This window comes from Lissotriton helveticus, chromosome 5_1 (genome assembly GCF_964261635.1).
Source record: "Lissotriton helveticus chromosome 5_1, aLisHel1.1, whole genome shotgun sequence".
NCBI lineage: Eukaryota > Metazoa > Chordata > Amphibia > Caudata > Salamandridae > Lissotriton > Lissotriton helveticus.
The window spans coordinates 1,086,883,188-1,086,905,046 of NC_136065.1; the positions used below are offsets into that span (position 1 = coordinate 1,086,883,188).

At 43.4% G+C, this 21,859-nt stretch overlaps 1 protein-coding gene across 3 annotated transcripts in view; it reads left to right on the forward strand.

The window, feature by feature from the left end:
• Nucleotides 1-21,859, forward strand: part of SFXN2 (sideroflexin 2) — a 182,481-nt gene that overhangs the window by 40,507 nt on the left and 120,115 nt on the right. For 2 of the 3 annotated variants that reach the window (XM_078643664.1, XM_078643663.1), the window contains exons 2-4: nt 2,592-2,702; nt 8,519-8,698; nt 19,281-19,451. In XM_078643664.1, coding sequence (XP_078499790.1) covers nt 2,614-2,702; nt 8,519-8,698; nt 19,281-19,451 — 440 coding nt within the window. In that variant the 5' untranslated portion in view covers nt 2,592-2,613. The remainder of the gene's footprint in view (nt 1-2,591; nt 2,703-8,518; nt 8,699-19,280; nt 19,452-21,859) is intronic. The other variant, XM_078643665.1, reaches the window with a different exon arrangement.

Sequence of the window (21,859 nt, forward strand, 5' to 3'; positions counted from 1 at the left end):
GGGGTTCAGGCAGCCATCACTCGGATGCCTGCTCTCTGCAGCGATAAAACATGATTATCTGGAGCCCACGTGAGGATCTTCCATTACCGACATGTTAGGACGGGTGGAGGAAAGCACACTGTAAAATCAATCCGCTTCCTCGGTCACTGCATTTTATGTCTGATACATGATGATTGAAATGACAGCAGAAATAACAACACAGGTTTCTTTCTTGAGGGGTTTTAGTACATGTTCCCTCTAGATAATAATGAATATATATTATATAGTATATCTCATATATAGTACAGAGACTCTTGGCAGACTTCTGCCAGATTTTAACAGCGTGGTTTAAAAATCATTTCTTTCTACCAATCCCAACAATTACCATAGGGCATGTGAGCAAATTTTAGTACATAAGGTTGTTTGACAACATACAGTTTGCTTTTAGTTGCACAAAAATTACGTGAGTAATACAGTATTACTAAACTGGGTAATGGCAACAGCTGGTATTTACAGCGGCTTAGAAACAGCACAAGGGCGGTATGAAGCGCTTTATTAAAAGGAAATTATGGTTATTACACTGAAAAAATAGGTTTCTTCTACACTGTGGTATGTCCATGTTTATAATATGACCAACATCTCAGGGGAGTGAAAAAATATTAATTTGACTTTAAAGAATAAGTGATTATGTCTGCTCATAGATAAAAGCTGGCATTTTGAACGTACACAGATGATACGTTTACAAAAATGGCTTTGATCCGAATGCCTCAAAGCACTTTCCTCTTACAGCAGGTGATTAAGCCACCATTCTGTAGGCATGCTTGTGCTTCACCTCCTTAAAGGTGAAAACCACATGCTCCCCTCAATAGCCGTTTGCGCGAGTCCTCGTGTCCGCTGCTACAGGTCAACGTTTACTCAAACCCTATTAAAGCGGCCAAATGAAAACAGCTGACCTAAACAAATGTGCTGCTAGCTGGTGGCTTAGAGTTATCAAAGAGTTGCAGAATATTGGCAACGCTAATACCGGGTGCGAGGGCACCGACTTCCAGGTCATGCCATTGCCCCAACTTGATGCGACTACAAAGCTGCTGGTTTGAGCAAGACATGGGTCCAGATTCCATTTTGACATTATGTGATTTGGGGCATATCTATGTCAATGTGCACAGAACTGTAAATGTATATGTTGATGTGCTTTGAGTTACGTGCCGAGTTATATGCCAAGTACATGTTACTGCGTCTCTTCCATTGAACCTTCTCAGCACACATCATGCTGTTGTAGCTACCGCATCCCATACCCAACATTTTTATGGTAGAGCGTTTCAGGGCCTTTCAACATGGCAGTGCAAAAATAAATTTGCAGATGTGTGTACCAGCGATGAGGTTGATCACATCCATGTGTTGTGAGGCAGGAGGTGGGTCTTGCAGTAGGGTTAAAGGAACAGGGGCAGCGGGACCCATGGGAGTAGGAATGTTACCAGCATCTGAAAGTGATCACATGCAGTAGTCTGGGCTTGGTGTGTTCTTGTTTGCAGAACTGCTGGCGAGAGTTGTCTGTAAGCCCTGTCTGCGCAGTGTTTATATGTACGTCATGTTTGCTGTCAGTTGACCTCTGTTGCAAATGTATATTAAACAGTTTTGGATGGGAAGGGAGTTCTGCCGAATCCCAGGATAGTACCTATTGTATTATGAGGGAAACTGGGAATTGCATTTATATAGCGCCTACTACCCCTGGCCATTCGTTGGCGTGCTTCACTGCGAGTATCCAGTTGTTCCGACTACCGTCCTCAATGTAGCATCCTTGTTGGCTAGGCTACCCCGGCATTCGATGGCGGCTGTATAACTAGTTATTTTTATGTAATTAAAATGATAATGGAATCGATTAGTCGTTGACTGCGAAAAGCAGAATTTGTATGATTTCCAAAGTCGTCCTAAAGAACATTGTAACAGAAAGGTGTTTTTTTCTCGCCAGTGCACTTAAATTGGTGTGAAATCCCCTTTTATTTAGCTCAGCGGGTTAATACATCTGCTGCAGAAATATGCAAGTGCAGATCGATTTGAAGCGCCCCAAAGGGCTGACTAAGAGGTTTGTTCTTCTGTACTTAGGAAGATTTCCTTTTTTTACTAAGGGGGGGCGAGTATATCTTTTGCGACCGATACCCACATCTGGGTACATTGCCTTCCTTCCCAAAATCCCATCAGTGCCCGATAAATGAGCCGAACAAAGGGTTAACATAAACGTCTGTAAATACGCGATGATAGGTAGAATGCAGGAAAGCGATTATCAGCTTTACTTTGAGACGCCTTCACCGCACCTTGGTGTAAAGGTCACTTCCGGGATTGTGGTGGTTCTTTCGAGCTTGTGCTGCATACTTGGCTCTGGAATCGACTAGAAAAGTCCGGGGTGTCTGAGAGCGCGAGTGAGTGGGTGTGTGAAAATTAGATGCACGCTGCTTCCAGTGCTGCGGCCGCTCCATGTGATCTTGTGCATGCCCATCCCCCACTGTGACCCCTGTCATTCTTTGTGCATGCTTACTGTAGTTCGTTGTCACACTTGTTTCGCTTTTGCCAAGAGGGACATGTTTTTAACGTGCCTTTTTATTCTTCCTTTTTAGTTTGAAAGATTGGAAAGCCCGCATGAACTACTTCCTGCAGCATTCCCCCGCTTCCAACGACTCCCCGAAAACCGTCCAGGGCAAGAAGGGCAAAAAGTACGCCTATTGCAGGTAAGAGTGCCACTACCTTGTGTGTACATATTGCATCTCGGGTGCTGAAGTGCACTTTATACTTTGCTTTTGGGTGACACCAAGTATTGCTGGTTTAATTGGATTCAGTTTGCTGACTTGTGATGCACGGCTTGATGGGTGCATGCATTTGTTTTCCTGTGACTAGTTTGTTCTGATATAATTGTCTTATTTGCAATAGTTTTCAGTACACAGTTTGCTCAATCAGTTATGATTTTGTGTGACTACCTGGATTCCTGGAGTGCCTCTGACTTCGTTCTGTTTCTTTACTTTTTGTGACTGTTGGTCCTGCGGGGAAACATTTTCAATTTATGTTGTCTTGTTTACTGGGAGCATTGCTTTTATTATCCTTTAGTGTAATAGGCTGGCTGGTGAAGTGCACTTCCCATAGTGTGCAGTCACTTCAATTTGCCTTTAGGTGACTACCTGGCTTGATGGTGGTTTTCTATTTGATTTCATGTAAATCCTTGTCTTGATGAGTGCATTGGTTTTAGTTTGTTTGAGGTAACTGCTTCACATGCTGGTTTCATCACACAGCTGACACCCACCCTGAGAAAGCCAGAGCTGCCCTGTTAGTGGTATCAACACCAGTGCGCTTAGGTTCCTTACAGCTCCTTCACTTGAAGTGGGTTACCACCTACCCGTTACTTTTTGTATCCTGCGCGTACCAAGTCAGATCCAGATCCAGACCCAGACCAGTCCCCACAGTTGCTCCGGATTAAGGGACATTGTCATGTCATCTCAGGCACGATGTAAAGACTCCCAGTGAGCTGAGGACTCTTTTGGCTCAAGAACCAACTAGCTGGAGACCCTTGTGGTTGTTTAAAGATTTAGGATCAGCCTGTAACTCAGTCTTGAGCTGGGTGGGTGACCTCAATTACAAAGTGGCTGTGCCAGATGTCCCATTATGACCCCTTTAACCTGTCTCCCCTTCAGACACACAGGGCATAAAAGTGGGGGTTGCTCAACCCTGCCAAAAAACTGAGGGGTGACCCTAAGAGCACAGCTGCCATCCTATCAGTGGTGGGATGCTTTGGTGTGCTGGTCTGGTTTTCTGGATGCATTGGCTCAAGTTTTTTCCCATGTAATTGATTAGGTGTCTTGGTAAGTTGCTTTTATATGAATGTCTGACTAATGACTGCGCATTCCTTTCAGTGTGCACTTGCTTCAGTTTATTTTTTGAGTCACTGTCTAGTTTGCTGGATGTATTGCTTTCATTTTTCGTTCATTAAACTGTTTGACTTGCTTGGTGCTTTTATGTTGGTGCCTGCATGCTGAGGTGTACTCTTCTTCAGTTTAAATGTATGTGCTGGCCTGTTGACTAGCACCCTGCTTTCAAAGTGAAGGTTCACAGGTTCACACTTGCTTTAGTTTACTTTTGTATGGTTGACTGCATGCACAGTTTTGCTGGATGCATTGCTTTAAGTTACTACTTGATGCATTGCTTTCAGTTTGCTTTCAAGTAATTGCCTCTCATTTTCCCAATGCTTGTGAAGGCTGTTTCCCAACTGCTGAGCAACTTCTTCTTCTCTTAGAGCTGAGATTTTCATGAAAGTCTTATAGTCTGAATTCAGCACCTGAGCGTAATAGGACGGAATGTATGAAGCTCTGTGGTTATACTGAATAAGCAGCTACCTATGTTATGCCATCTATTAATGTAATAACTTCACTTTCACAATTGCTTTATTAACCTTCCTGCTTTCTCAAATTTGCTTGAAAATGCACGATTTGTCTTCTTTTTTTTCAAAATTTTCTAGGGGGGGGTTATCCCCCCTAACCCCCCTTTTGGGGTTCGGGCTCGCTCGCTGCGCTCGCTCGCTACGGTGCTGGATGCTAATTACTTTGCGCCCCACCACTTTCAAATGTCACCCACCGCCCCTGGAAAATAGGAGGTTCTTTTACCATAAAATGAACATGCTACGCACATACAATGAACACGTACGCCCTGTTCATACCTCTCAAAAATCTATTAAGCACAAATTGAGTTGAGTGCATGACCCTAATTTGTAATACAGGGTGGTGGGCGCAGTTCTTAAGTGCCCCAAGTCATGTGTGATACTGTCAGCAAGTCCTGGCACTTAAGACAAGCACGTATATTTTTGACTCCACACAATGTTAAAACTACAAGTCCCAGAAGTCAGTGTTGCCAGCAAGGACTAATTGGAACATGGTAAATTGACACTCAGCAGCTCGGTAAAGACCACCGATGGCCTTTTGCAGTTGGTGGTAAGACCAGTTTCCCAATTCCTCGTTGAAGTAAAGCCGGGGACCATTGTTTGCAGGATACTAAAAGTGATAAGGAATTTTCATATTTGTCTTTTTTATGTGATGTCTCCATTCGTACATAAGTGTTAATAATAACAGGCTAGATGGTTGTACCACTACTGATTAATTTTGCATGCACAGTTCTCTGAGGTCCATAAAAGTGCTTCTGGATTTACCTATCTTTTATCGATCACAGTTCACTGTTGACGGGTAAAAGCAAAGAAAACCAGACACAAACGTGTCCCAAATGCTTTTGAATGTAGAACGTTATATTGTGCTGCGAGACAAATACTGTCCAGGTTCCATGTAAATGAACTCTGAACGGTCGGGGGAAAGAAAGATTAACCATGGGGGCTGGAGAAATGGCCAAACCTTGGCATTCACTCATTAACCAGCTTCGTCAGTGTTTGGTACTGCAGACTTCTCGCAAGTTTGCAGCGACTCATAGAGCAGTTGCGTGCTTGCCTGACTGTTTCCAGGGTAAAGGACGTGGAGGAGAGGTGAGAGGCCGAAAATTAAAGGAAAATATATTCTAAGAGCTTAATTTTGCATTTAAGTGCTTTATATTACATTTTGACAGGTGCACAATTGAACTAAATGCAAATTTAGCACAAATTCAATTAAATACTGCAGCTTCCAAACATCTTGATTCAATCATATTACTCTCCAGATGGATTTGTAAGCTGCCTTTCCTATTGTTCTATAAGTCTTACTTGATAGTTCCAAATTGCATGTTTTTTTATTTAATTTTATTTTTTACCTAGATAAATGCATAAACGTACCAAATGTAATCCTTGCAGTTTTCATTATAGTCCACAAACAGATGGCCTGGAAAGACGCATTCACAAACCCTACATTAATAACTTTTCGCTTATCTTGTGAATGACTTTCAATGGTGGAGTGCCCTAATTCTTTGTTTCATATCTCGGGAAAGACTTTCAAGGGGCATCACCTCCATGGGCTACACATTTTAGGGTCTGGACACCACTGGTCCATTCCATCTAGCTGCTAGAAATGTTTTCGCTTATCTGGATTCTTATCTGGATACTTACCTTTCTAATGTTCTTTCTAGTGCCATATAAGGACTCAAGCCAAGGAGTCAAAGTGTTGTTCCAGCTAGTACCATCTCCACCTCCTTACACATATTCTGCACAACGGATAGATGTAAAAGCACTACACCGTTGTTCATGCTATACCTGTTCAGACTGTGAAGCTTGATCGCTTTACCTTTTTTGTGCGTGAGAAAAGCCTGCACTGCTGCTACGTCTTGCGTATCTGTTAAATGTTTGCACCTCTCCTGTTCGTCTGGGTCCTTTCATTGTGTGTGCGAGAGGTTGTGTTGTTGCTTCTACCAGTAAGTACCTTAACATTTAATGTTTGCAGGATGGTGGTGCGGGGCTGCACCGTGGTATATGGTTGCCTGCACCCAATTCCCCCATATGCCTTAGTTGCTGTTTTACAAGCATTCTTAGTGAGAACAAGAAGGAGATTTGTGGCTGAAATGTTCTTTCCACTGCTGCAGGCCGTGACTCTGATGACCTTGTTAGTACACATTTGCTGACCACACTAAAAGCTGATTGAAAACTGTGTCAATTGACACAGTGCTATGCACCTTTTCCTCAATCATAATTTGAACCAACCCAAATTGACCCTTTTCCCCAACCCCATCACCCTGGCCTCTTTTTTGCCCACTGCCTTCCTGCCAGATGATGTTGATTTTCTTGAGTGTATGTTGCGTTGAAGGTAACTGCCATTCCAGGTCTACGTCTGCTGTCCGTAGGTCTCTGTCCAGGGTTTTGTGGATTCTAAGCTCTAGGGACACCATGCATATCACTTCTTTAGTGTCAGAAGTCAGGATCAAATATAAAGTTACCACAAATCTTCAATTCCATGGCTTTCCTTGAGCATGTTATCTGTTCGCAGGCTCTTGCATTTCTGTTTCTTCAAAAGTGAGATTAAGATCATCCTGCGCCATAAGCATCTGTGTAATTGTTTGCTTGTGTTGTAGTGTTAAAGGTCAGATATGCACTAGTGGTTCTCGGTACATTATGGCCAATTGCTCTAAAGAGAGGGACTCATTTGTGATATTAATACGATGATTGGATCTGTGTTACACCTTTCCATGTTCTCCCTCACATAAATCTGATTGAGAAAGAAGGGATCGATCAATGTTATTACTAAGGGTCTGATTACGAGTTCCTGCTGAACCTGTGGTGGCGGGCCCTGCACCGCCAGACTAGCGGTCCACCCGCCGTATTGAGAGTATGGCAGCAGGCCCACCACAGGACCGTTTCTGCCACCGGGATCTTTGATCCCGTGGCGGTCTTGCAGCGGGCTGAGACCATAATAGGCTGGTGGTGCAGCTGCTGCACTGCCAACCAAGTTTCCTCACTGCCCTCCTTTTCATGGTGATTAGCCGCCATGAAATGCATGGTGGTGTGGAAATTGAGAGAGCCCTATAGGTGCCTTGGTGCTTGAGTTTGCATGCAGGGGGGCACATGGTGTGCCCCCCCCCCCCCGGTCTTTCTGCACCCCCAGTTCCTGCACGGCATGGGCTTTACAGTCCATGCTGTGTTAGAACGCGCTGTTGTGGTCCCTCAGCATTGCCTTTCTAGGGCTCTCCTTTGAGCCTTCAAAAGGCAGAGCCGTGGGCCAACCACCACAGGACTGCCCGTCTGGATTACAACGGTAACGGTGGAGGTTGGCGTTGTGGGAGCGTGGCGGTGGCGTGCCACTCCCCTTCCACACCATCAAAAACATAATCAGGTCCCAAGTCTTTAATGCCATTCCCAGTCAAGATTGCAAATCACGTGTTGAGTCCGAGTTTGTTTGTGGTGATACTTGATATATAATTTAAATAAGGAACGTGATCATTCCAAGTTCTCCAGAAAATGCACTTATTTTTAACCTTTGTAATCTATTTACTCGTACTCCTCGCCATGATGCCATCAAAAGATCAGCATTGCCTCTATAAATACAGCTATTGTACCCAGAGCCCAGTAGAGAAATAATTGCATCTCTGTATCAAACGGAACACCTAAGTTTAACAATGTGTTGCTAATGATTCTAAAGTATATCTTTGCTTTTCAATGTATATAAGAAAATAACGCTGTTTTGCAGAACAGGCTAGATATAATTCTTTGATTCGTTTGTTTGAATTTTAGCTGTCATGACAAAATGTACTCTTCTTGACTCATCTAAAACGGTTTATTGCCAAATGTTCTTGTCAAGGTCAGTGAAGGGGTCGAGTGCAGCAGGTGATCAGTGAAAAATGAAAACCTCTCACACATGAGGTGCCTGCGCTCAGACCCCAAACTCGAAATGACCCAGGGTAAACTGCTACTACCTCCTTGAGGCCTTTACATTCGTTTTCTAGCATTTATTGCACTGTCACTAACATTCTAGAAATTAAGCACTATTTAATTTATTTTAGGATGACTTTCTAGATCATCTTCTAATTTTAAAAGTGCATTAAATGCACATTTTGTGAAAGCTTTACATTGTTTCTATGGATGCTTTCTCGCCCTTTACAGTTCTGAACTTACAATGGCAGCCGCGATGGTCCCAGCAGGGTTTAACATTGACGCCCCACGGTGGGATCAGAACTCGTTTGTTGGACGGCTGAAGCACTTTTTTAACATCACCGACCCCAGAACTGTGATGGCTTCAGAACACGAGTTGGATAATGCTAAAATACTCGTCGAAAGCTGCAGGTAAACTACCTTTGTCTGACTTCAGTGGTCCAAGTAACCGAAATACCATGAACTCCACTCCAGGCCTGTGTTTGCCTTGGCCAGCCGCATGCAGTGTGGGATATGTAGTCCTCATTAAGGAAGAATCCATTGCTGTTTTGATGGGAATGGGCTGGCATTTTTGTGCGAGTGTCTTTAGCTTGGTAAAGATACGTGGTTGACACTATTGAACACCAGACCATACTTTTCTCTCTGCCCTGCTTGTTCTTTTGGGACTATTTACATATTTAAAGTCTGTTCTCCGAAGCTGCACCTGTGATGTGTTTGACAGTTTATGAATATTGAAATCCAGCGCTGCTTTTAACTTACTGCTGTCAGATCCACAGGGGGGCCCGCACTACCGAGATTGAAACTGAAATGGAACAGGAATATACTTGAAAGACAAGATCTATAAAAAGAACATATTATTAAAAATATGTTGTTCCATCCAGTGCAAATTCAAAATGTTCTGTAAATACAGAGGCTAAGGAAATTGTACCGGGCATGTCCCTGTTCCTTACTGCCAACCTTCCTTATCCGAGTCCTTCTCTTTCTTGTCACAATCCTTAACATTAAGGGTAATCTCTTTGAATGACGGGCATCTTGCAAGCTTCCATACACAATTCTAATGTCCAGAGCATTAAAAATGTGTTTTAATGCATGTTAATTCCCACAAGTGATCACCATATCAAAATCATACAGTTGTAACCCGACATCTTAGGACGACACAAGTGCAGTTGAAGCAACCTATGAGGCTCCACTAAGGACAGCAGTTGAAACATTCAGCTTCTGATCCGGCTCAAAACTGTCAGGAGAAGTCCATGGACCTTCCCTACAGTTGTTCAAAACAGAAGCACCCTTGCTCTCTACAAAGAAATAGGCACACCCCGGTAGACCTGCCCTGCAGTTCCTGGAGACCAGGAACACCTGCAAAATTGCGCACCATGGATATGGTAAGATGAATTCATCCACTAATGGTGGAAACTGCAGGCTTACATCCTAACACGTATGTCCAAAGAAACAAACCGATTATCGGATTGATGGGGGGCATAGCTTGGCCAGTAAGGCGGGAGGGGAGCGCCAGATTTTCCTTTTTTTTTTTAAATATTTTTTTTATTTCCACAGTCATACCGGTAACAATCCAGATTGAATTCATACGGTTAATACAATTGAGAGTAAACTGACACATATCAGCAATTTCAAACATTGAACTTAGATACTGATAAACTCAACATTACTCCAAATATTCTTTGAGAGCACCCCAAATTATCATACCGGTGCGTTTTTCCTTACCCCCTTCAAAGCATATATACTCCATTCCAGTTCGAAAATATTATAAAACTTGGCTCTCCAAAATTCAAATGTAGGGGCCTCAGGCTGAAGCCATTCAGTTGCAATACATAAGCGCGCTACAGTCATGGCCATAAATAAAAAATATTTATGCTTGCTTAATACATTATCATTACAAACATTTTGTCCTATTCCCAATAACATAAGTGCCGGAGAGATCTTAAGCGAATTATGCAAAACCTTAGCAATGAATGTTTCAATACTGGTCAGGAAATGCGATAGTTTGGGACAATGAAAAAAAATATGCAGCATATCAGCATCCGCCCCGCCACAGTGGAAACATTTACCATCATATTTGTTACCCCAGGTAGCCATCCGCTTAGGAGTGTAGTATAGCCTAAACACCGTCTTGTATATTTGAGCCTTTAAGTTAGCAGCCAGACATACCTCCTTAGCCATACATATAGTATCTTGAATGTCCAATTCTGATTCTCCTAGCTCATTCTGCCAGTACGCATTGTATTTTTGCATATCATCAGTCCTAAACTCCATCAAGATTAAATATAGTGAGCCTATCCTTTTCTTGAGGCGAATTCCCTCGACTAGTTTGTTAGGATAAGGTTTAATTTGCTTTTTTAAACAAAAATGCCGAATTTGGAGATATTTAAAAAAAGAGGATTGGGTCAGCTTATATTTTTCAGCTAAATTTCCATATGTAACAAATATTGTATTAGTGTCATATAGGTCACCTATTTTACATATCCTTTTTTTGACCAGCCCTTTGCCACTCTGTCCCAAAACACGGAAGGGAGTAATTTATCCGCACTAAAGGGAGTATAATGTGTAACTCTACCAAAGTTCATAAGTCTCCGTATGCTTCTCCATACTTTAAAGGCCGCTTCCAGTACCTTAAAGCGTGTGCGTTTATAATAATTCCCCTCCAACTCCTTTAATAAACACCCCTTTGCATGTTCTCCTAATAACAAGAAAAATATCGAAGGAGCTTCCGCTTCTTCCTCAGTTGGCTCCCTTGTCAGCATGAGTCTCATTCTTTGCAGAAAACAAATATAATCTTAAAATAGAAAATCCGGTAATCCTCGCCCTCCCCTTTCCTCGGGTAGCGTCAGCCATTTGATAGCACGACGGGTTTTCCCCGGAGCCCAAAAAAATTTCGAACACATGAACTGAAGTTGTTGTATATACTGCAATGGAAATTCCAAGGGAATACTGCGAAATAAATACAATATCTTAGCGGGAACATTCATTTTAATAATGTTGCCTCTACCAATTATAGATAATTGCAGCCGCCCCCACCTCTCTAAGGATTGCTTTACTTGTTGTGTTGTCTCTTCCCAATTACTGTCGACTATCTCTTGCATTTGAGTTTTAATTTTTATACCTAAGTATGTGACCTCGTCCGTTGCCCTTGGATCGTTGAATTGTATGTTATTTGTACACAGTACTTGAGTTTTTGCTGAGTTTAATTTATAGCCAGAAATGGCACCAAACTCTCTGGCTAATTGTTCAATCTCCTCTATTGCCTCCCCAGGGTCAACTGTAGTTATCGCGATGTCATCAGCATATGCGAATACTGAGTATGCAATTTCTTTAACAATAAATGGTTTAATGTAAGGTGAATTTAACAAATTAGTAATAAAAGGATTTATAAATAAAGCAAAAAGCAATGGGGAGCATGGACAACCTTGTCGTGTCCCTCTGGTTATAATAATCTTTTCAGATTTCAGGCCCATAGCAGATATTCTTGCATTAGGTGACTTATAAAGAACCTGTATTGTTGTTAAGAAAGCCTTTCCAAATCTCATTCTTTTCATCACTTCCCATAAATATAACCACTCCACACGATCAAATGCTTTCTCAGCATCAAGTAATATCAGCGCTAGATCTCTTTTTTCCCCTTCTGCAATATCAAATAAAGTAATAACCTTATTAATATGTGCAACGGTACCTCTTTTTGGGATAAACCCATGTTGGTTTATTGAGACAAGAGGTGTGATGACCTTAGATAAGCGATTCGCTATCATTTTCGAATATATCTTGCTATCGCAATTAAGCAAAGATATTGGGCGGTAGGATCCAGGTAATTCAGGAGGCTTCGCCTTTTTAACAAATACAACAATTGAAGCTTCATTCCAAGTATTTGGAGCCTTCCCCATTTGTGCCATTCTAAAAGTCTCCAACATGACCTTTTTCAATGGTTCAAAAAAGCACTTGTATACTCCTCCGGGAATAAAATCCGGGCCTGCCGCCTTTCCATTCGATATGTTTTTAACTGCCGTCTCTAATTCCTCCATAGAGAAGGGACTATCTAAGAATCCTATCTCACTGTCAGTTAGTTTATTGATCATGCCCTCTTCCGGCACCGGACCCATTGCTAAATTTGACTGGTGAGTGTAAAATTCCGCGTAGAACTGCTAAAATATATCCAGTATTTCCCCCGGCTCCTCATGAGCCACCCCCAACTGATCCTGTAACTTGGGGATCATACGAGAAGTAGCCTTCATTTTTAATCTTAAAGCCAGCGATCGACCGATTGCCTCCCCATATTCATGAGTGTGTCGTCTATTTACTAGATATTTCCGTGCTATCTCCTGCTCCATACCCCAGTTATACCAGCCCGACATTGTGCTACTCTTCCCTCAGCCTCAAATATATTCAATGAGTTATCCTTCTTCCCAATTTCCTTGATCAATTCTTCTTCCGCTATCCTTAAGCAGTTATAAAGATCTCGCAAATGAGAGCGTAGTTTATTTTGATGATACAGCCCATAACTCACCGCCTCCCCTCTAAAGCAAGCCTTAAATGTGTCCCATATCGTTTCAATGTTAGCTGACCCTAAATTAGGCATGAGATATTAATTTCCTAGTCCTCCGATTAAATTTGATTCTACCTGAACAAATGTATTTTGATTTAATTACATTGCTTAACTTGATGTCCCTGTGCCAGTAATATATTTTCTTTTGTATATTGTCACCAGTAGTCACTGTGGTTTTTCCCCCTTAACCCCCTTAACCCCCTGTGCCCTCCACCACCTACTCCCCCTCCTGCCCTCCACCCCCCCTCCAGATACCCCCCTCCCTTTTCCGAGGCTATCAGACTCATGGTCCTGTTGATGGTAGCCGGCTTCCCGCCCCCTCTGTCATATCCCCACAGGACTAAATAAAGTATCATTTCCCAAGTTCATCTTGAAAGCAACGTTTCAGCACGCTATACTGCAGCAGCACAAAGTCCCATTACAAATCTCTATGCATGAGACATATCAAGAAAATTAGTAATACACAAATGAAACCAAAATGTCCTTTAGATGACAGACTTTCATACTAGATTATACTAAATTATCCTTCACTTCACTTTAGTAATCAGAAAAAGAAACTAAGAATCATTTACAGTCTGCAGATACTTCTTCGCTGCTGCAACATTAGTAAAAAATCGGAAATTCTCCTTATAAATGACTTTAAGTTTCGCTGGGTTCATGATGTACGCTTGTGCGCCTTTTCGTTGAAATTGACTCACTAACTGTCGCAACTGCCAGCGATTATCCATTGTATATTTACAATAGTCTGGTGTCGCAAAAAAAGTGAACCCTTCACCCATACTTTTATTATTTGGTCGGGTGTGCATATATATATATATCTTCCCTGGCACGAAAGTTGTTGAAGGCCACAAGAAAAGGTCTTGGTTTAATCACATTTTGCCCAAGTTGAAGACGAATATTAAAGGGATATCTATGGGCTCGCTCAATCTCTCTCTCCCAATCCCATTTGTTTAAATCCGGGAATGCCTTCTGGAATAGCTCCACTATAAACTTACGTGGGTCTTGCCCTTCTTTACCTTCGGGGATTTGCATGAGTCTTAAATTGTTGCGACGAGCGCGGTTTTCAAAATCAGCCATTTTCCATAGCAAGTCTTCCTTATTAGCACTTAAAGTTTCTGTAGCCGCTTTCTGTTTTACCAAATCATCCTCAATATTAGACACTCTAGTTTCCACCTCGGTGAACCTTTCTCCAAAGTCAGACTGCGACTTTGCTAAACTCCGAATGGAGCTTTGTAGCTTTCGGCAAGAGTTCTGAATTTTATGACTTTCTTGCTCGGTTTTATCCATGTGAGTCAAAATTGTTTGATAGATCGTAGCTAGGGTGATATGCTCCATCCCAGCTTCTTGATGCCCTCCGACCGCCCCTTCTAACATTGAAACATCCCCTCCGCCCTTCACTGTGATCGGGCTGTCTTCTAGATATTCCCCGAGCTCTTCGTCGTCAACCTCACTGTCAGCCTCGTCCATGCGCAATTGCTTGGAATACTGTGTAGCCAAATCTTCGCACAACGAAGCTGAATTTTCTGAAACCGAATAAAAATCACCTGATTCAGCTTCATTCACTATAACCGCCTGCGCCACCAAAAGCTTTTCTAGCATGATTGAGTCATCAGGGTGACTGGATTGAGTTCCGCTCAGTGGCTGCCTCTATAATGCCCATACCCGTGCCACCATTTCATCCAGATATACTAGTGTTATTTTGTAGCACACTCATAAGTTCCGACTCTACTGTAATATAGGGCAGCCTTACCTCTTCTACCCCCGGCAAAACTCTAGCATTCTCCGTGGGCGTATATATCTCCGTTACCGGCATGGAAGACTCTGTCAGGCAATTATCCACGTGGGATGCAGTTTGCACATGCCTTCCGTTTTTCGCCTTTCGTTTTTCCTCCACAGCCGTAAATAAAGCAGAGATAGTCTGTTTAACTTTCCCGGGGGTCTCCCCCGTCTTCTCACCTAGAACGCCTGCTCCAGTTTTCTGCGAGGTACCTCCGCTCATATCCTTTGCGCCTCCACCTCCACCTGTGGTCGCGGTCACATTCGTCTCCTGGCCGCGTTTGCTGCGTGCACCTTTCGGAGGCATTACTTAGACAATTCTCTTGGCTCCTTTCTCCGTGTGGTCTCCAATGCATCGGCGTTCTCCGCATTCACCGCTGAGCCAAGCCGCAGCACCTGTGGAAGGTACCGCCCACAAGGCTCGGCGGAGTTTCACCAGCGCTGTGAGTACTGCAAGCATCGGCGTTTCCCCAGCGGAGTTCTTCACACGGTTTATTCTGCAGCTACTGAAAAGTTGCTTATTCTTCTTCAAATCTTTTCAAATCGTTCTCAGCAAATTACCCGCATGAAAGTTTCACGACGCCTCGAAAGCTTAGACCTGTGGGTCAGAGAGAGAGGTCAGCTCACACGTCCGACACGTCCATCCGTGCGGGCGCCATCTTGCCTGAAAGTCGGAGCGTCAGATTTTCCAAAGCTCATACTGGCATGTCATGTTAACCATCATTATATGAGAAGAAGTGCATGAGGAGGGCTAAAGGGCCAGGGGAAAGGAGTGCTGATTGTGAGGGGTACTTCATTTACAGTATTTTGTAAAATAATCTTGTTTTAAGACCTTCAAAACAGAGTTGAGTGTTTGTGTGTTTTAGTCTGACTGAGTATTTAGAATTCCCAGGTGAAATCTGACTGACAGTTCCTGTACCCAACCATATATTAAATAATGCATTTATTAGGGGGGGCGTAACACCCCAAACACTCCCCCTGAGGCTACGCCCCTGTGTATATGTACAAGTCAAGTCAATTGTAACTGCGCTCACACATTAAGAGTGAAAATCGAATCCAGCCAGATCTAAGATCAGGAGGATAACGAAGAAGTAGCTATACCTAAATAAAAGCCATCTTTTAAAAAATCGAAAATGCACATGGGCTCACAAAATAGTGGAGTCATAAAATGTGCCTCACATCATTTCCAAAAAGAATTCAACTGTTTAGAATAAGAAATAAAAGTGGAGACACTTGGGCTATTGTAATGCACAAGCCAACCCAACAGAAACACCCAAGAGCAACAATCCTGTCCTCCAAGCTACCAATCCATTAAATGCATCCTGGGCAACTAGGGATTGAAAAGAAGCAACCACTAAAGCAGAGAAAGGACACTTTGCAGGACAGATGATCTCCGATCTGCTACCTCTGCAGTACCAATCGGATCATGAAGGAGCCAGGAATCAATGTTTCATAGTTCTTGTGCAACTCCAAGAAACCAGAACATTTTGCACAAAGGTTTTAGGTGAAAGGACCACAAATATTGCTGCTGGCACCTCCCCATGGAACCTCAACCTCAGCAGAGTTGAGGCTTTCATCCATCCCAGGAGATCCCCTAGATGTGATCTCGGAGTCAACATCTGGGACTGAGGAAGAAAAACTTTTGGCATTCGTTTGTCAGACCAATGAGATACAGCACAGGGAACCACACCCAGCATTGTCAGAATATAGCAATTAGAATGACAAATTCTTTTACCAGACATGCCTTATGAAAGATCCTTTGGGGTAAAGGAAAAAAAACTTACAACACACCTTTTGGCCATTGCAAAGAAATTGCATCTACCCCCCTTAATGCCACTGCTCTTTCCCTATAGCAATTGTTTGTAAGAAAAGCAGTCCCACCTAATGGTGTCCCCATCAGACCTGCAGTCTCCTGAAATAGATTGGGTCATAGTGCATACTTTATGAAGGAAAACTTGATTCCGAGCATGAACTTGAATTTTTGTCACCCCTGAAATGTAACATGTTGTGATTGAAATCAAGAGTGTTTGTGCCCTCTCCCGAAGCATCTTAGCCATCTAGACAGCGATGGAGACCTGGTACCTGCTGATGGTTTATGTTACATTTCAAGACCACATTGACAGTTCAGACCAAAAGGGTTTGTCCGGGATTTTATGGTGCAAAAGACTTGAGTTGTCATCGAGAGTGCATGAACTCATTTCACTTCTATAGCATCCCAGCTTCCCGGGAAGACCACAGTCCTTGGGCTGAAGAACTGTCTAAAGTCGCACCCTAACTCTTCATGCTAGATTCTTTCATCAGGATTACTGGTGCAGGGGGGCTGAGAACCACTCTGTGGTACAAATGGTCTCCGAGCTGTCACCAATGCGGCACCAGTCAAATCCTGGGAGACACAGGGATCAATGTCTCAAATTTTTGGACTGCGGGATCCAGTACTCCAGGACATATTGCACAAAAGGCTTTATGTGCAATGTAGCATGAGGAAGCACAAACATTGTTCCTGACATGCCCATCTGGGACCACAGCTACAGCAGAGTCGCAGCCTAGGTCTGGCCAAAAATATCCTGCAAATGAGATCTCAGAGTCAACATATGGGATTGAGGAAGAAAAACTTGTCCCTTGAGAAGTGTTGAATAGTGCCCTATATATTTCATCTCCTCACCTGGAATCAAACAGGACAGCAGATACTGCCTGCCTGCCCTCCGGTCCCCGATAATGTGAAACTGGCAGAGCATCTTTAAACGGGACGAACAATCCTGCAAAATGCTAAAGAAACAGCATTATTGTAACAAACACTTACCTCTGACCTGCTAGACGACCGTCGATCTTGACAGAAAAAAAAAAGGACGAGCAAGGTGAGGGCTGGCCTGTTTTACATGTGGCTTAGAGGAGAGCAGAATAATGTATGGTTGAAAATATGGGGCTAAATACAGTATCTTCATGAATAGTACGCTTTGACAAAATTGTGGCAATAACAACTCCTCACCCCCTCAAACAATGACTTTATCTGCAGATGTTGCCTTCTGCCATGTGCCAGTATTAGGCAACAGATGGGCATGAGAATGTGAATTCTGTAGTCTGATGTCAGATTATAGATGGATGGCAACTTCAAACAGGTAGTAATCAAAGAGAGGGGAGAGTGATCTTTCGATCAACGGGCACCAATTACCACTCAAGGGAGTGGAAGGTCCAGTATCAGCATGTGCCCGTGTAAGGTACAAGTAATGCAACAAGGGGGGGTAGCTGAACTGTTCCTATAGAGAGAGAAAAATAGGTTGGCTGGCGTGACCAAAGGTGTGTGTGTGACACCTTGGGGCATCCATTTTGTTGGATGTAGTTGCCTCACACACCCAGAAGGGTGTCATGCTTCATCATCGGCGGTTGCTCCTCGTCGGGGAGGCGGTGCAATCCCCGACGGGCTCACCTCAAAGAGGGGCGCTTTGGCGGAGATCTTTTGTATCCAACTGCCTTATGGTGGAGTGGGGGTGTGTGGGCAGGGTAGCAAGTTAGCCTGGTGAGGTGATTAAAATGTAGCAGGGGGTGCCGGAAACCACTTTATTCTGGGGGTCCCCCTACTGCAATTAAAAGCGTGAAGCTAGCTCGCTAGGGATTAACAGGTTAGGTCGAGTGACCCTAGAGGAGACTAGAACAGGAATCGGTCGACATGTTTCTCGCACTGGGGCTATTACCCGCGATTCATCAGGACCTTGAAAAAGTGAAAATAAATAAAATCAACAACATGCTAGTGTCATGTGTGTGGTGTTGATATAATTTACCTCTGTGGATAATCCTATGCCTAATGGTCGGGGACTACTTGCCACATGAGGGATCGGCGGGTCAGTACAACGGGGTCGAACCAGTTAAGTGTAGCTCAATCTGCCCGTGTCCGTGTGGGTGCACCTACCCATCTCCGCCGAGCTAGCTTCACGCTTTTAATTGCAGTAGGGGGACCCCCAGAATAAAGTGGTTTCCGGCACCCCCTGCTACATTTTAATCACCTCACCAGGCTAACTTGCTACCCTGCCCACACACCCCCACTCCACCATAAGGCAGTTGGATACAAAAGATCTCCGCCAAAGCGCCCCTCTTTGAGGTGAGCCCGTCGGGGATTGCACCGCCTCCCCGACGAGGAGCAACCGCCGATGATGAAACTTCAAACAGGCTCAGAAAATGTGTTGGGAATTTAAAGGCAGTCTCAGATATAACTTTGAGACTGTGGTTGGGCGCACCTTTCATGACTACTCTTTGTTGACGAGAAAGTAAAGCTAAATTGTGTAATGTTTACAGATCCAGATCCAGGTGACTGATTACCATTGCTTCTGAATGTTTACTGAAAGCAACAAAAGAGAAGGATTTATGGTACTTGTGCACCAGACCCATTGTAGGCATCACTGACTAGGGGGGTGGGACTCAGGGAGGGAACGGTTTGGGGATTGTTATCTAGAAAAGGCATCTTGTCAGAAATGTATTGTTATCATGGAATGTCGGTTATTACTGCATTGTTTTATCCTTGCACTGTACTATTTTTGACTTGGAATGCCAATAAAAATTGTTTTTACAAAAAAAAGACCCATTGTAGGCATGATAAAGACCTCACGAGTAGAGCAAACCGTTCCATACTTTGATTTATCATGACCCATTCTGATTTGTTATTCTTTTCTGCAGAGCAGGTTCAGTGCCACCTGGGACAAGTGTGGAGCAGCTCCACTATGCCAAGAAGTTGTATGACTCGGCCTTCCACCCTGATACAGGAGACAAGATGAACTTTATTGGTCGAATGTCCTTCCAGGTTCCTGGTGGGATGGCCATCACAGGATGCATGCTGCAGTTTTATAGGTATTTCAGATCGCCAGTTCTCCAGTTTCTTTATTTACTTTATGCATTTGTAACAATACAAACCTCACTCAGTCTCGAGAGTCTTTGTTTTTAGAAATGTTGTAATGCTTTGATTGTCTTTATTTTAGAAATGTTGTGATGCTTTGATTGTCTTTGTTTTAGAAATGTTGTGATGCTTTGATTGTCTTTGTTTTGGAAATGTTGTAATGTTTTGATCTTTTGTTCTTAACTTTTAAGCTAACGTTTGTTAAATGGTGACAATGGACTAGTTGGCACTGCATAAAAATTAACAGCATTTTGATTCCTAAAAAGTAATTGATATTAACAACACAATGTAGAAGTATCTGAAATTATACTGTGATGTTGTCTACCCTCACTCGCATGTGGGACTAGATGAGTAGTTAACAGGTATTCTTTGCCCAGCATAGCAAATAGAATAACATCTTCATGCAAGCTAATGCCCTAGGGTGCAATTTTGGACTTCTGCTTCTTCAGCCTATACCTACCCACAGACCAGTTTAGTATGGTGGCATTGGCACACTTCTTTTCCTCTTTTTCAGGAGGAGGTGGGATATGTGCCCAAAACATACTTTGATATTCTGTTCAAAGCTCATTAGGACTACGTGTACTAGGAGTAACTTATTTCATGCATGTTCAGTCTCATGGGAACCTTTATGTCTCATCCGGCCATCTTGGGTATGTAGACTGAGCCATAAATATAATGTTTTGCTGTAATTGACATGGGGTAACCTTTGTGAAAGCAAGTCGCTATAAATAGTAAATCAAGTGGTGTTGGGACAGGAGTGTCCCATGCACTGTAGTGTAGACGTGCACACCTGGCCTGGGTGATCCCACCTGTATGTTATCTGTTATTCTGATATTATTTTGACCCAGTATACGTGCTTATCTTGCATGCCCAGTTAAGCTTGGGCCTTGTAATTGACCATGAGACTCTGGGCTGGGTTCTACGGTATTTAGGGGCGTAACAGGAGCACTATCTAGTTAACATGGGACTACTGTCCATGTACTGGGATATATGTATTAAGCTGTGGTGGTAGCATAACTTTCTTTTGTTTGATAATACATAACAGACATTTTTCATGTGTAGGTCGTACTTTGATGCCTACAAGCCCCACTTGATTAAAGTTCTGTTTGAATGTATTGCCCAGACCCTGTGCTGACATCCCATTGTACGTGTCATGTGCATGCTGTATGTTCGGTGATAGGTAGCTGGATTCCATAGATACTGTGAGTGTATGTGTGTTGATACCAGTATGAATACTCCCCCCGCTGAAAGATTGCACAGGATGGAGGTTGTGTTAACAGACTATCTAAACTACGGTATTTGTTACTTGCATTCTATGGCAGAAGGATATAGCCTCAGACACTGAAGTTTAGGCAGATGGAGACAGGGCTGCTTCAGAAATGCAGCAATGACATTTTCAGCAAAGGCCTGTTGAGTAGCCCCTCCTGAACACTGTCATGTGTTTGATGGTGGGTATGAGTAGGCTTCACGCTTCATTGATCTTATGTTTTGGGTGCTCCACTTTGAAGACAACAATGTCACTACTTACTGTGAGGCCATTCCCTTAAAAAAAGATTCTCTATGTTCGATAGAAGAAGGTGCTTTTTATGGGACCTACTTCAAACTGGGTCCAGACTACTGACAGGGGGATCATCATGCTTGTATGGAAAGTGAACCTTTCTCGTCAAAGAATTCCTTTTTTTCCGCAGTCGTCCCTATTTTCGTTGCAAGTAAACTTAAGAGGTGGTGAGACGGTAGCCTAAAAGAGTTAAAAGATCACCCGGAAGAGCAGCTTTAATTTACCCTCTTCCTCTCCAAAAATGGAAAGTTTCCCGAACTCAGAATACCCTGGAAGCAACAAGGTTGCAGCATCAGTGTCTTTATGAGGTATGGAGTGTTGTGAGGAGAACTGGAAGAACTGCTGAGGTACGGGGTGTTGTCCTTGACAGCCAATATCAAAGAGGTGAGGGGACATCACCCGATTCCTGCACCATCTTGCAGAAAGAGCTGTTGTTCTGCCTGGTGCCTGTGTCCCCCCTGGCCTGCTGATAGGGGGAATAGTGTGCAATGACCCTGCAAAGAGATGGCTGCTTGAGGAAGAAAATCCTAGCTACTGCACCTGGAGCATAGGGCAACCCAGAAACGTACACTGATCAAGGGAGTATAACCAGCAGCAACACCCAGGAGTGGTTGTCCTTGCTCCCCGTATGTTACCTGACCACAGCCGACAGCCTAGGAGCACGACCATCAGCACAATCGCAACGTGCAAACCCACTGGCAGGAGTAGACTGACCGTGCTGACTCTGCCAGGAGTCGACACGTCGATCAAAGGGCCTGTGATTGACAGCTGGGGGGCACTCCTTGTTAATTGGGTGGTGGGACC